This window comes from Chiloscyllium plagiosum, chromosome 27 (genome assembly GCF_004010195.1).
Source record: "Chiloscyllium plagiosum isolate BGI_BamShark_2017 chromosome 27, ASM401019v2, whole genome shotgun sequence".
In the NCBI taxonomy this organism is placed as follows: domain Eukaryota; kingdom Metazoa; phylum Chordata; class Chondrichthyes; order Orectolobiformes; family Hemiscylliidae; genus Chiloscyllium; species Chiloscyllium plagiosum.
Genome location: NC_057736.1, coordinates 27,634,493 through 27,650,412, shown reverse-complemented (window position 1 = coordinate 27,650,412; position 15,920 = coordinate 27,634,493). Strand labels below are relative to the sequence as shown.

Here is a 15,920-nt window from a genome sequence, read left to right as displayed (position 1 = left end):
AACCTCCAACTCACCCTCTATGCCATATCTCCGTATTTTCTGCAGTAGCCTACCATGGGGAACCTTATCAAACGCCTTACTAAAATCCATATATACCACATCTACCGCTTTCCCCTCATCAACCTCCTTCGTCACCTTTTCAAAGAATTCAATAAGGTTTGTGAGGCACGACTTGCCCTTCACAAAACCATGCTGACTATCCTTGATCACATTGTTCCTATCCAGATGTTCATAAATCCTATCCCTTACAATTCTCTCTAAGACTTTGCCCACAACAGAAGTGAGACTCACCGGCCTATAGTTACTAGGGTTATCCCTACTCCCCTTCTTGAACAAGGGGACCACATTTGCTATCCTCCAGTCTTCTGGCACTACTCCTGTAGACAACGAGGACATAAAAATTAAGGCCAATGGCTCTGCAATCTCCTCCCTTGCTTCCCAGAGAATCCTAGGATAAATGCCATCAGGCCCAGGGGACTTATCTATTTTCACCCTTTCCAGAATTTCCAACACCTCTTCTCTACATACCTCTAAGCCATCCATTCTACTTAATTGTGACTCAGTACTCACATTGACAACAATGTCCTGTTCCTGATTGAATACTGACGAAAAGTATTCATTCGGTGTCTCCCCAATCTCTTCAGCCTCCACACGCAACTTCCCACTACTATCCTTGACTGGATCTATTCCTACCCTAGTCATTCTTTTGTTCCTGACATACCTATAGAAAGCCTTAGGGTTTTCCCTAATCCTACCAACTAAGGACCTTTCATGACCCCTCCTTGCTGCTCTTAGCTCTCTCTTCAGGTCCTTCCTGGCTACCTTATAACTCTCAATCGCCCCAATTGAACCTTCACGCCTCATCTTTACATAGGCCGCCCTCTTCCATTTAACAAGGGATTCCAATTCCTTATTAAACCACGGCTCCCTCACACGACCCTTTCCTCCCTGCCTGACGGGCACATACTTATCAAGGACACTCAATAGTTGCTCCTTGAACAAGCTCCACATATCAATTACACCCTTGCCTTGAAGCTTACTTATCCTGTTTTATCCTGGCTAGTGTTGACCTGTTTTATTATCATGATGCACTCATGCAGGCAGTTGGAGATTATACCATCATACTCCTGACTTGTGCCTTTAGTTGGTGGATTGGCTTTAGAATTCCTAGTCTCTGAGATGATCTGGTAGCCACAATATTTATATGGTTGTCCAGTTCAGTTTCTAGTCAACTGTAACTAAAAGGGTGTGTTAAGACATTGGGTAAACCCTGCTGCTTATTTTAAGCCAGCGACACACAACCGATTTATCCCGTGCAGTAATCTGTGAAACTTTGAGAGGTCAAGAACTATTTAAAGTAAAAATGAACAACTTTGTCTTAAAGTATAACCGAGACTAATTAACTAACAACTATTTACAACTCCTTCCTCTAACCTATCTTTTACTTTCCCTTGTATAGTAGTAGTCTTCCTTTTCAGAGTACGCATCCACATACATATCCTTTATCGTCTTGTCTTGCTGTTGCAAGTCTCTTAGCCTTTCAAGACTAAACACTTCTGTTTGACCCTCTGCCTGTTCAGGTTTTTCCTGCACCATTATGTCAAACAGGGTAGCTGCTAACTAAGCCTCAACTCCATCTTTCTCTTTTAGTTTTTCACTTTGTGCTGTGACTTATGGTGGGATCTGGTTACCACACAGTTTGGGAAAATACCAGGATATTTCTGTTTTAACTCCTCAGTCTCTTGGTCATCTTGGGCTTCTCCACAAAAAGGGGTGTCACTCCCATCTTCGATCCTGCCAAATCATTTCCAAGAACAAATTGAATTCCTGGAACTGACTCTCAATCACTCCTGCTGTAACTTCTCCAGTCTTGAGTTGCCACTCCAACCTGATCTTACATAGGGGAATGCTAAATTTCTTTACATCCATCCCACAAATTACCACACTCTCCGGTAACAGAAAAGAGAAGAGTGCATATTCGCTCATCCCTGAACTATTAGTGACTGGTTAGATCCTGTATCTCTCAAAATTAGAACTTGTCCTTCTCCCCCTCTTCTTTGAATAAGCTTTACCCACAGAAGTGAATTCTTTGTAGAGATCAGGTACTAACTCCATACCCAGCTCCTCTCTCAGCTGTGCACTCTCCTGCAGGTCTTCGGCTCCTCTTAGGGTCTCCTTTACTACCTGCATTAATGCCACTGGCTTGGCTTACTTTACCACATCTTTTCCCAAAATGCCTTTCTTTAACGACCAGCACTGTGTCTTTCAGTGTCCCACTTTACCACAATGGAACACTTGAGGCTGTTTACATCTTTTTCACCCTATTGGGCCTTTTTTTAAAATCCTGTGGTAAATTCTTACCAGTGTTCTCCTACTCTTGGTTTTGTAGTATCAGATATCCCCTTTTCCCAACTTCTATCCCTCAAGGATGAAATTCTGGCCAGAAGCTTGTCTTATACACCAATATGTATACATCTGCTAGTTCTGCCCTTCTCAATTCCTGAACACGTGAATTCTTACCATCTCTGGAAGTGAATTTTTTAACTCCAGAATAATCTCTCTGAGCCTCCAAAGGTCCTATCTATTTTCAAAACACACTCATCGATCAAAATGACTGTTCAAACTCAACACAAGTCTGACCTGGTTCCTCCTTTGTCTTTCTGAACCACTGTCTATATGCTTCTGGTACCAATTTATAAGCATTTAAAATAGCCTGTTTAACCTCTTCATAATCTCTTGACCCCTCCTCTGACAACACGGCAAATACCTCACTAGCTCTGCCAACCAGTTTAGTCTGAACTAGCATTACCCATAAATTGTTGGACCATTGCATCTGCCTAGCCAGTTATTGAAATGAAATAAAGAAGGCTTCAACATCTTATGACAGAGTTTTGACATTTGTATATATCACTACCGTCTCTTTTTTTTAATGTCCATCCTGTTAACTTGACCACCTTGCATTTTCTCAAGTTCAAATTCTGCCCCCTGCCTCTCTTGTAATTTCATTTTCCTTAATTGTAATTTGTTTTTCTACCTCTACTGCACTTGTCTATTTCTCTGACGCACCTAAGTGTTTGAGTAACTCCCTTACAGTTTCTGCTTTACTTTTGTCCTTGATTAAACCCAAATCTAACTATTTGCTAATTCTAAAAGTATGTCCTTTTTCTTTGCTTCTAAACTTGAGAATGTGTATAGGGTATAAGCAGGAAGGGAGAGAGTTAAGTTCTGAGTTTTGTGAAATAAGAGGTTCAGCTGAGCATGACTCAGATCAGATAAGAGCTTGCAGTTAACAATGGGGTGCTGGAGGCAAGGATAGTGGGTTAACAAGGTGGAAAAGCATTCATTATGTAGAGCCATTTAACAATATTGGAAGCATTCAGTATGGAAGGTCAGTTTAACAAGGTGAAAAGTATTCATTATGTGAAGCCAGTTAAGGTTAAGAACATTCTTTGTGTAACAGCAGATGGCTTAATCTTTACTATTGACACTGGCTGATTGTAAAGGTCACCCAATCAATATGTATATTGCCTTATCTGGATGCTACTGCCTGCAAAGTGACATATAATTCATTAAGAAACTGCTGTTTGAGAGAGAAGACAGAGAACTCGTGCCACAGTGCACATGGGTGGTGTTCTCTCTCCCTCCAGGGTCGGAAATAAAGATGGAGGTAAAACTACACTATGTCTCTGAGCGTTTTGCTTCAGCTGAGGGGGGAGCAGGTTGACAAACATCCTTGGCAAATTTGAGAATCTTCTTCAAATCCCAAAACCTCTTTCGGAATTTTAAGAGCTGTTTCTCTCCCTTTAATCAACCATAAGTCACCGAAATTAAACAAATTGCCTCACCTACGTTTTATTTAAAGATCTAGGACACTAACCTGCAAGTGTTTAAAATCTGTTTGGATTTTTCATAGCCCCAAATCTATTCAAATCTGTCAAAACCAGTTCAAATCACATTCAGGACCCAAACTGTTCAAATCACGGACAAAAGCCCCCAATTCATTCAAATTCCGATGATAAGCCCCCAAAGCATCGTATTGTGTCATTGGCTTTTGAAATTGTCACTATACTAAATTCAAACTTGATTGGAGTTTGGTATTTTTCGGCATATACTTTAAACTGATTGGCCTAATTCGAATTTGGTCTGTCATCTCTCCAGGCAACCAGCTGAATCTAGTTGTTTATCCCCATGATGCCAACAAAGGTAACTGAAGGATAAGATTTCACTTTAGACTTTGGGGAAGAATTGTAAAATGTGAAGAGGATATTGTGGGAGTTGGCATAATGGGACAGCTTTCCTTATGTATTTGAACAATTTTCATGAAACTGAGTGTATTTGTAGTAATTTGAGGACAATTCAATAAATTTCTCTGTCCTACCAATCCATTCCTTAGAAACTAAGGCAGGACAAATCCATTTTTTTTACCTGATGATATTACATTCGCATTCCAAAGAAATACCCTAATTGGATTCATGTGATGCATTTTCTAAACCTGGACACTGAATCTGTCAAGTGAATGGCAATTGTAGATCCAACAAAGAGATGATGAGTGAGTAGATCAGGAACATGAGAATAGGCTGCTGTTGTGACCCCACCCCACTGCATTCACTGTCTTCTCTGGAACAGCAGTTTCTCACTAAACTATATAGTCATTCTACAGGGAGGAGCATCCAGATAAGGCAACATATTAATTAGGTGACTATAATAATCAATGAGTATCAATAGCCGAGACCAAGCCCTTTACTGTTATGCAATGAATGTTCTTAGCTGAAAATGTGTTGCTGGAAAAGCGCAGCAGATCAGGCAGCATCCAAGGAACAGGAGAATTGACGTTTCGGGCATAAGCCCTTCTTCAGGAATGACTTACCCCTTGTTAGCTGATCTTGCATACTAAATGCTTCCAGTATTGTTAAATGCTCTATATAATGACTGCTTTTCCAACTTGTTAGCCCATTACCCTTGCCTCCAGCACCCCATTGTTGACTGCAAGTTCTTATGTGATCTGAGTCATGCTCAGCTGAATCTCGTTTCACAAAACTCAGACTTAACACTTTCCCTGTCTGCTTATACCCTATATACATTCTCCGTGCCTACTTCTGCTTTATACGGAGTACAAGCTTTTTAATAAACCTGAACAGTCTAGAGAAAGCTGATAAGCTCATTGAGTCTGCATGAGTTTGGAAGAACAATATTTTCTCGTTATGCTCTAGCTATGAAATTTTACCTGATTCAACTCAACTTGGGATTCTGGTTTGCAGTAGAAATCGAGACCTTTGTACTACTTTATGACCTCTTGATTAAATCTGCTTTGATTAAAAGACACCGTTTCAAAGACCTTTTTCAAATAACTCAGGAGACAGACAGCCAACCAGAATGATGACTGTTCTGGTGCAGTTATCATATTACTGTCATCTTTTGAATTTGAACCATTTTCGAATAAACCTATTTCTTCGGTGAAATCTCCACACCAGTGATATTTGACGGCTTCTGTTCAGAATTTCATTTTCTGAACAACTAGTCTCTGAAGAATAAACAGCACTTTGAGGGGAAAAAAAAATCTTTTTCTACAAGTAAAGAGATGGATTTTGCTGTATTTCATCAAAGCAATTTACGAAGACGTGAAGTAAATAATTTTTTTCACATATATTTATAGCATGAAGTATATTTGTTTATTTTTTTATTTTGACAGTACTGGACTGCAGTCATTATTAAAGGAAACTTTGAGTTGAGGTCATAGTCATAGAGATGTACAGCATGGAAACAGACCCTTCGGTCCAACCGTCCATGCTAACCAGAGATCACAACCCAATCTAGTCCCACTGCCAGCACCCGACCCATATTCCTCCAAACCCTTCCTGTTCATATACCCATCCAAATTTCTTATGAATGTTGCAGCCTCCACCACATCCTCTGGCAGCTCATTCCATACACGTACCACCCTCTGTGTGAAAAAGTTGCACCTTAGGTCTCTTTTATGTCTTTTCCCCCCTCACCCTAAACCTATGCCCTCTAGTTCTGGACTCCCCGACCCCAGGGAAAAGACTTTGTCTATTTATCCTATCCATGCCCCTCATAATTTTGTAAACCTCTATAAGGTCACCCCTCAGCCTCTGACGCTCCAGGGAAAACAGCTCCAGCCTGTTCAGCTTCTCCCTATAGCTCAAATCCTCCAACCCTGGCAACATCCTTGTAAATCTTTTCTGAACCCTTTCAAGTTTCACAACATCTTTCCGATAGGAAGGAGACCAGAATTGCACGCAATATTCCAACAGTGGCCTAATCAATGTCCTGTACAGCTGCAACATGACCTCCCAACTCCTGTACTCCATACTCTGACCAATAAAAGAAAGCATACCAAATGCCGCATTCACTATCCTATCTACCTGCAACTCCAATTTCAAGGAGCTATGAACCTGCACTCCAAGGTCTCTTTGTTCAGCAATATTCTCTAGTACCTTACCATTACGTGTATAAGTCCTGCTAAGATTTGCTTTCCCAAAATGCAGCACCTTGCTGAATTATCTGAATTAAACTCCATCTGCCACTTCTCAGCCCATTGGCCCATCTGGTCAAGATTCTGCTATAATCTGAGGTAACCTTCTTCGCTGTCCACTACACCTCCAATTTTGGTGTCATCTGCAAACTTACTAACTGTACCTCTTATGATTACATCCAAATCATTTATGTAAATGACAGAAAGTAGAGGACCCAGCACCGATCCTTGTAGCACTCCACTGGTCACAGGCTTCCAGTCTGAAACACAACCCTCCACCACCACCCTCTGTCTTCTACCCTTGAGCCAGTTCTGTATTCAAATGACTAGTTCTCCCAGTATTCTATGAGATCTAACTTTGCTAACCAGCCGCCCATGGGGGAACCTTGTTGAACGGCTTACTGAAGTCCAGATAGATCACGTCCACTGCTCTGCCCTTATCAATCCTCTTTGTTAATTCAAAAAAGTCAATCAAGTTTGTGAGACATGATTTCCCACACACAAAGCTATGTGGACTATCTGTTTTTTAAAAAAAAAATTATAATGGGTTAACTGTGTAAAATTGAATTAAATCTCAATTGTCATGGTTCAGGAGGAGGCCATTTAGCCCACTTTGTCTGCATTGGTGCTTAACATTTTCATTTAGTGCCAATCGCCTGCCTTGTCCCCATTACCTTGCATTTTCTTTCTATTTAAATAATGCAAAAATCATCAACTTGTATCATTTAAAGATGGCTGCTGGTTTCTCCTTATGATAATAAAACAGCACCGGATCAACTTTTACATGAATACAATTCACTTTCAACAGGATAGACCTAACTGGGAAGTAAAAGACTCTTGATGCATCATACAATTTTTTTTTTAAAAAAAGGGCTTACTTTCCACAATTTCCCTTCTAGATCACCAACTTCAAGTGGTTTTAAAAATACTTCCTTCTGAAATATTTCCCCTTGCAAAAATGCAGCTTTTATATTAATCAATTTACATTCTCAAGAGTATGTTAAGAGCTAAGGAAATCTTCAGGCTTATGTTTTATGTTGATCACCAAGTCCCTCTTCAAAATTTCAAGCAAGCTTTAGCTTTATCTGAATCATCAGGAAGCACTTAGTGCATTGAAATCTGTGAGATAAGACTAGCTGACCAGGAACAACAAACTCCTCCATGGCCCACTGCCTGGATCTGTTGATAGCTATTTTGGCCACGCCCAGGACCAGAAGCACGAGAAAGTCCTCTGACCTGTCTGTCCCTCCCAGCACGGTGTGCCCTTCGACAAGGAGCATGAGGTTGAAGTATTTGCTCCTCGTCTGTGTATGTCTGTGCTCAGGTATCCCTGGAGAGGGAGGATGCGGTGCTCACTGAAATGATGTAGAAGCCTTTAGAGACCAGTGGGCACCACACAGACTGGGGTACATTGTTATCCTGGACAATGTTGTTTTCATTTGGTATGTTTCTCTATCATTGTACACTATACTGTTAAACTGTAAGGTTTTTTGTTACAGTGCCTCAATAGGCACTGTTTAACATGTTTTTGACTTTGAAAGAATAGAAGGAACTTTCATTTGTTTTAAAGAAGTACAAGGTGCTTTCCTCTGTATCTAAATCAGTGCATTCCTGTCCTGACCATGTTCAATCATGACCATGTAGAAAGAACTTTGTTTTCACTTTAAAATAGTAGATAAAACCATTGGTCCTGAAGTTCTGTCTAGCTTTTCGGCTTCCTTTCTGTCTGACACGTTTTATGAACTTGCCCTTGATATCCTCCCTCTATTTTCTACCCCTTGAGGTACATATGACTCTAGCATCAACTTTTGATACTGAAAGCAACAAATGTTGGAGATTACAGCAGGCTAGGCAGCATCCATGGAGAGAGAGCAAGCTAATGTTTAGAGTCTAGATGACTCTTCAGAGCTGACATGCAGTGTGGAGGGGTATCATTTATGCTATAGTTGAGGGCAAGGATTGGAAGTGGGAAGAGTGGTGGTGGTGGAGTGTTGAGTGCTGGGGGTGAAAGGATATTGATAGTTCAGATTAAGTAATCAGAATGTGAGAATAGCAGGACAATGGTGGGTCTAACTGCCAGACTTGAAAGGATAGTCAGTACCACTGGGGTGGGAGAAGGGGAGAGGACATGATGAAAGAGAATGCCGCAAGTGAAGCTAGAAGGAAGGGAAGGAATGGGAATTGGTTCACAATGTAAAACTGTCGAGCTCAATATTAAGTCCAGAAGCTTGTAAATTGCCAGTTTTGAAGAAATGTTTGTCGCCCAGTTTGCGCTGTGATTCACTGGAGAATTGCAGCATGCTGAAGACAGACAAGTGGACATGCAAGCAGGGCGCTATGTTAAAATGACTGGCTATGAGAAGGCTGGAGTCATACTTGCACATAGATTGGAGGTATTCAGCAGTCACCCAGTCTGCATTTGGTTTCTCCACTGTAGAGTAGGCCACCTGGGGTGGAGCGAATGCTGCTACATCTGGAAAGACTGTTTAGGCCCTTGGATAGTGAGCAGGGAGGTAGTGAAGGGGCAGCTATCGCACCTTCTGCAGTTACATGGGAAGGAAGGTGTTAGTGGTCGATGTGGTTAACTTTTAATAGCTGTCTTCTGGGGCAAATCGATTTGTCCTATTCTTCAGTATCATGCTGTCCTTGTTTATCCAGCACTTTATCTGCCATAAACTGCTCCTCTTCATTACCACCATATGTGTATGCAAAGCCTCTTTTTATTTATTGCTCAGATTCTGTAAATCCATATAACCATTGCCAAATAACCTTGAGGAATGTACTTTGTCATATTGTAAAACTAGTGTTTCTCCATCACCATCTTGCCCAAATCTTGTCACCCAAATTTTGTCACATTTTCTGCCCTTCCCTTTTTGAAATATACCATATCCCTGGATTAAAATTTATTTGATAGCCTTACATGATGCCATAAGACTCATTGAGTTGTCTTTGAAGCCTTAGCCTTAATGGGTTTTTTTCTCCCTACACACAGAGCATTTAGATGTTCAGAAAAAAAGTGAAGCAAATTGTAGTTGAAACCAGGGGTAAGTGAGGACTGCAGATGCTGGAGATCAGAGTCAAGAGTGTAGTGCTGGAAAAGCACAGCAGATCAGGCAGCATCCGAGGAGCAGGAGAATTGACATTTTGGGCATGAGCGCTTCATCCGGAATGAGGCTTGTGGGCCAGCAGGCTGAGAGATAAATGGGAGGGGGTGAGGGGCTGGGGGAAGTAGCTGAGAAAGTGATAGGTAGATGAAGGTGAGGGAGGGGTGAAAAGTTGGAGAAGAGGGTGGAGCGGATAGATGGGAAAGATGACGGACAGGTCAGGAGGGCACTGCCGAGTTTGTGGCTTGGGACAGGGATAATGTGGGGGGAAAGGGGAAATGAGGAAACTGTTGAAATCCATGTCGATCCCAATTGGTTGCAGGGTCCCAAGGCAGAATATGAGGTGTGCGTTCTTCAGGCATCTGGTGATAAGGGTTTGATGAAGGAGCCCAGTCCTGCATTTCCTTGGTGGAGTGGGAGCAGGGAGTTGAAGTGTTCAGCCATGGGGCTGTTGGGTTAGTTGGTGCAGGTGTCTCAGATGTTCTCTGAAATGGCCTGCAAGTAGGTGTCCCATCTCTCCGATGTAGAGGAGACCACATCGGGTGCAACAGATACAGTAGATGACATTGGGGGAGGTACAGGTAAATTTCTAACCAATCAGGAGAATTGATCCTTAATTATCAAAGGAATTTTTGGATTTATCCAAGAACACCCTTGATATAAACTGCATCCCTCAACCATTTGCAATGAAGTTCTTCACAGGAACTACTTAAATGATATCAGATATTAGCTTACAATTTGATTAGTTTGCTAAGATTTTAGGAAGCATTTTCTATATGATTGCACAATTTATATCTCAAGCTCCATTAATACAATGAAGTTTCTCCTGTGTTTTGCTGTTATGCTCACACGATCTCACACTTTTACGTTCTTCACTAGCAAACTTTCCCAGTTACCTGATTGTCACCTCGGAATTTAGCTCGTGCCTTCTCTATTATTTTGTTCAGCATCACTTTCTTGACCAAATATTATTGTATACTGATTAATCTAGTTGCTACGTGTACAAGGTGCAAAATGAAAATTCTTTATTTTCCTTTATCTCAAGTCCATTGGTACAACTTTATTGGAGTATTTCACTTATGCGCAGAGAGGCCATAATTGTACCCTTCTGTATTTTTCACTTTATATGTTTTTTTACTGATCTCTTTTAAGTTTAGTGTACTCATCATCTCTTTCTAACCTGAGAAGACAAATGGGTGAAGTGCTGGTGCAGTTTTAAAACAATTAGCCTTTGCTTCCTTATGCTTCCTGTCTTTGGCTTAATATTTTGCTTAGAGAAATTAGGTCTTGTTAAATAGAGACTATAATGTCTTAAATTGGGTGAACAGTAAATTCACTGACACCCCAAAAACAATTGCCTTGTGTTCCATATCCACTTTCATTTGTGTCACTTAACAGTAAGAGTGTTTCACTTTTTTAATAGCACAAGGGTGCTACTTAAGTATTTTATATCCATGGTATTTTGCATAGAATTCCCACTCTTTTTATGGATGTTAATGTGTTTTTGTCCCCAAACATGGGCACACACACACCCTCTCATCATTTAGTTAAAATTTAACATGATGCTCTTTCACTGAAACTGAAGCGCACAATTTTGTATCAACAAAAACAAAATAAACAAGAATAAAACAAACCAGTGCTCTGTTTTTTTTCCCCACAGTTCAAAGGTCTGCAGGTTAGGTGAATTGGCCATGCTAAATTGCCCTTTAGTGTGCAGGGATGAGGGTGGGATACTCATCGTAGGGTCAGTGTGGATTCAATGGGCTAAATGGCCTGCTTCCAAGCTGTACAGATTCTATCATCCATGGTATCCAGAGAGTTGTGAAATGCTGCTATAGTTGATTCCTCAATTATTGACTTTACTGCTGAATATTCCATGACAATTGCTGGAAATAAATGTTTCTCCAAGAATTTATTTTAGGCTTCTGATTGTTCTCAAGGTTTTTTTGTGGTTTTAACATTCGTTTCTGTTTCTGTTCAGGTACGAAAGCACATCGGTGATCTTTATGAAGATCTCCGCGATGGACATAACTTGATTTCACTTTTGGAAGTCCTCTCTGGAGTGACTCTGGTAAGTGCATTTTTAGTATAATTTTAAGTGAGCGCAGAATTAAGTTGCAGAATGATTAATGTGAACTCTGATTAAATGGGGATACCTTTTTGTAATATATTAACCTGCCAGGATTATGACAAAATTTAAATTTGTACTCTTTGCAATCTGATTAGTCTGTTTACTTGTTTGAGAAATCTAAGCTTTTGAAATTCAGCCGTTCCAACTGTTACCTGCATGTATCTTACAAATAATAATGTGTGGAATCTATTCATTGTAAATTTTATATTGTAGTGAAAAAAGGTTGGTTGTATTTTAAATAGAGATTAGGTATCTAAATGTCTTTGCAAAAGCACTTTGTTTTACTTTAATAAATTCCTGACTTTCCATTCTGGTTTCAGCTGGTTTTAGGCTCTGAACTATAGTAGTAAGGGACCCCTGCTTATGTGTTTGTTTATTTTTTAACCTAAATCAGCTTGTGCTGAGTATTTTCTTCCCAACAATATTGCATAAAGTGGAAGGTTACTCATTTTGTGACTTCAATTTCAAATGCTCCTTGCACAGAATTTAATTTGTGATACATTATTGACATCTAGTGGGCATGAATCAGTACTGCGTTGATGGGCAGAGAACATAAGTGGAAATATGGTAAAGTAATTGCTTAAAATAGGTGCATTTGTGATCCTGAATTAGATCCTTTTATTAAATAGAAATTAGTTAACTATCCAGCCTCTCTAGTATATTCCATCCTTTAAGTTTAATTGTATCTGACCTGAACCTCACGTCCTAATTTTCAATCATATCCATTGATCACCCTTTCTCAATAAGAAACTATTGACCTTGATGGTGAAAATTTGAATCTCCCCAACATTACCACCATTTTAGAGAGAAAAATTAACAGGTTCCACTGCTATTTGAATGGAAGGAATGCTTGATAATTGCATTTGTGTAACCTAGCTCTAATTTTAAGATTATAACTATTGTTCTGTATTTCCCTGACTATACAAAATAGCTTCTCTGTTAGCAGCCTTTTTTATGCATTGAATCCTCTTCAATTTGCATTTCAGCCTCCTTAAGACAAAGGAATAATGTTCTACTTTAACTCCATAAGCCAGAGTATGTTTCTAGTGAATATGCTCATTCAATCTAGGCGAGAACAAAAGATAGGTTTCCTCTAAATGGTTAACTATGGTATGGAGATGCTGGTTTTGGACTGGGTTGGACAAAGTCAGAAATTGCACAATGCCAGGTTATAGTCCAATAGGTCTATTTGAAATTACAAGCTTTTAGAGTGAAGTCACTTCACTTGACGAAGGAGCAGCACTCTGAAAGCTTGTGATTTCAAATAGACCTATTGGACTATAACCTGGTGTCATGTGACTTCTGCCTGAATGATTAAGTGTAATATCATTTGAGATTGTATGAACTGCCAAACATATTTTTAAATTGTGCTTTGCTAAAATCCCTTCCATTCTCTTTTTTATAAATACTTGTATGTAGTTCTTGAGTGGATGTACTGTAATATATTTCTCGAGTGTTAGTATCTGGCATAGGAATGCAGTGTATTTTCTAAATGTAAACTATTGACTGACAAATTCAGTTTTCAATATGATAAACGTCAACAGACAAATATGACTTGTGCTTCTAGTACTTCAATCTGGATTGTTCCCTACTTGAAGACCCTTGAATGAAGTCTACTGCACTGTGGTTTTCCAAAAAACCATGATAACACCATTAAATTTGCAGCTTCTCTTGGAAGAATTTCTGGAAAAACTATTCAACTGGATAATGGTGCTTTCTCCAAATAGGCTAGGTTTGAATCTGGTATTCAATAACATCCTATATTGTCTGTTACGTGTATTATGCAACATAAAGCCTACACATAAAGAATGCCTTTCACAACCTTAAGTTATCCCATTATGCTTCATTGGCAGTGAAGTATTTCTGCAGTGCAGTCTGTAATGCCATTTTGAAAAATGCAGTAACTAGTTTTTGCACATGTGGATCTCAGAAGTGGTGTAAATGACTAGGCAACCTTTTGGGCTGAATTCTACTAGAAACCAGTGAAGTGTCAGTTTTGGCAAGTTTCATGGCAAGTTTGTTTCCAAGAGTCCTACTGAGTTTTCTCATGCTGTCTTCCCAAACTCAATTCATTATCAATGCACCCATTTGCCACAACAGAGTACTGGCTACCACCATGACCTTCTGGGATTCCTGATGCCAGCACCATCTTTGAAGCCCAGCCATGCATCCTGTCAAGAGTTTGAACACAACTGTTCTGCATGATTCTTGACCATAGCCCAAGATATGTGGGGCCGAGGAAACTGGCTTACTGTTTTAGGTGGATGGTTGGGGGGAGGAGTTGCTTGTAATTGCTGGCAATGGAGTGCAACCTGCAATAATGGTGACTGATAGAAGGCCAGAGGAGCACACAGTAAGTTGAGTTACCAGGTTACCAAGCTGATTTTGATGTCAGAAAGAGTCACCTAGTTTCCTAACATTGGGAATTTCCTCCTAGGCCATCTTATATGATTCTCCTGTCATTCTCATCATTACTCATGTCATTTTAGGGTTGGGGAAGAATATTCCCTATGATTTTGTTAATTTGGAGACATGAATGTTGACCAGGAGGATTATTTTCCTGCTGTGCTTCATGTTAGAGTTTTTACATTCCACTCCTGAGAAGCCAGCCTCTGTTTGTCTCGTTTGAAAAAGCAGTATTATACTCACAAGCAAATACTTTTGTATTACAATTTCCGTGTATGATTATAAAATTAAAATAAGTTACGAGCAAAAGTGGACCACTCCGCCCCACACCCTTCCTGTCGTTCTATTATGTTTGCTTTGAATTCCATCCCAATGATAACCTTACAATCTACCTCAGTCTTAGCACCTTCTTCTGAGGCAGAATATTCCAAAGTGTCACAACTCTGAGAGAAGAACATTCTTCTGATACCTGACCTAAAAGTCCTCATTTTAAAGCAGTGCCACCAGTTCTGGATCCACCCACAAGAAGAAACATACTTTTCTTGTCCAGTTTGTTCAAGATTCTGCAATTGGGTTAACCCAAACTCTCTCAAACTCCTTAACTCTAGTGGAAACAAATCCTCAAGATCAATCTAATAAACCACTTCTGAATTGCTTTTAAAACATGTACATCCTTCCTTGAATAAGGAGATCCAAAATGCATACAGTATTTGAGGTGTCGTCTCTCCAATGCCCTGCATTGCATTTTATGTTAAATTCTTCTGATAAAACATAGCATTCTAGTTAGACTTCCTGATTATATGCTATACTTGCATACTTTGACTCATCCACCAGAATATCTAGAACTTTCTGCATGTGGAAACTCTGCAGTCATTCTCTGTTTTAGATATAGATATAGAATCCCTACAGTATGGAAACAGACCCTTCGGCCCAACAAGTCCACACCGACCCTCTGGAGAGTAACCCACCCAGACCCATTCCCCTATCGTATATTTTACCAATGCCCCTAATCTACACATCCCTGAACACTTTGGGCAATTTAGCACGGCCAGTTCACCTCACCTGCACATCTTTGGGAGGAAACCGGAGCACCCAGAGAAAACCCACGCAAACATGGGGAGAATGTGCAAACTCCACACAGACAGTCGCCTGAGACTGGAATCGAACCTGAGTCCCTCATGCTGTGAGGTAGCAGTGCTGACCACTGAGCCATCATGCTCTGCTTTCTTTCTTCTTCCTGTCAAAGTGAATTACTTTGCATCTTCCTACATTATACTCCATTTGCTCAGATTTTGGCCCACTCTTTCAACCTGTCTATATTCTTCTGCATCCTCCTGATGTCCTCTTCACAATATACCTTCCTGACTTTCTAAAGTTTATAAGTTGATATGCATTTTTTATCAAATATATTGATTTTCATTAACTCTGCAATGTTTTGGGATGACCTGGAGTTGTGAAAGGCTCTGTACAAATAGGATTTTCCCCTTTTTTTTTACTCTTTTTGTTTTTCTTTTTCTTTCCTTTTTTTCCTCGTTTTATTTTCTGCTTTTTCTGTCATCAAAGCTGTAAACATACTGTCAATGTCATGGTACAAGGGAGCTCGTTTAATTAAAAGGATCCTGAAATTCTGTGAATGTGATTTAACAAAAACAATGGATTTTAAAATACCAGAATAGCATATTGGTACATGGCACGCATTTCTGAGGCTATTTCTGTCCAATATTTCTCAAGTGCTGAGTACAGCTAGGAGAACTTCTGGTAAAGGAAAAGTAACCTCCTCAGAAAA

At 40.0% G+C, this 15,920-nt stretch overlaps 1 protein-coding gene across 10 annotated transcripts in view; it reads left to right on the top strand.

Annotated features, from left to right (window-relative positions):
- macf1a (microtubule actin crosslinking factor 1a) overlaps positions 1-15,920 on the top strand; it is a 604,319-nt gene that overhangs the window by 253,301 nt on the left and 335,098 nt on the right. For all 10 annotated transcript variants that reach the window (XM_043717780.1, XM_043717784.1, XM_043717779.1 and 7 more), the window contains exon 3: positions 11,579-11,668. In XM_043717780.1, coding sequence (XP_043573715.1) covers positions 11,579-11,668 — 90 coding nt within the window. The remainder of the gene's footprint in view (positions 1-11,578; positions 11,669-15,920) is intronic.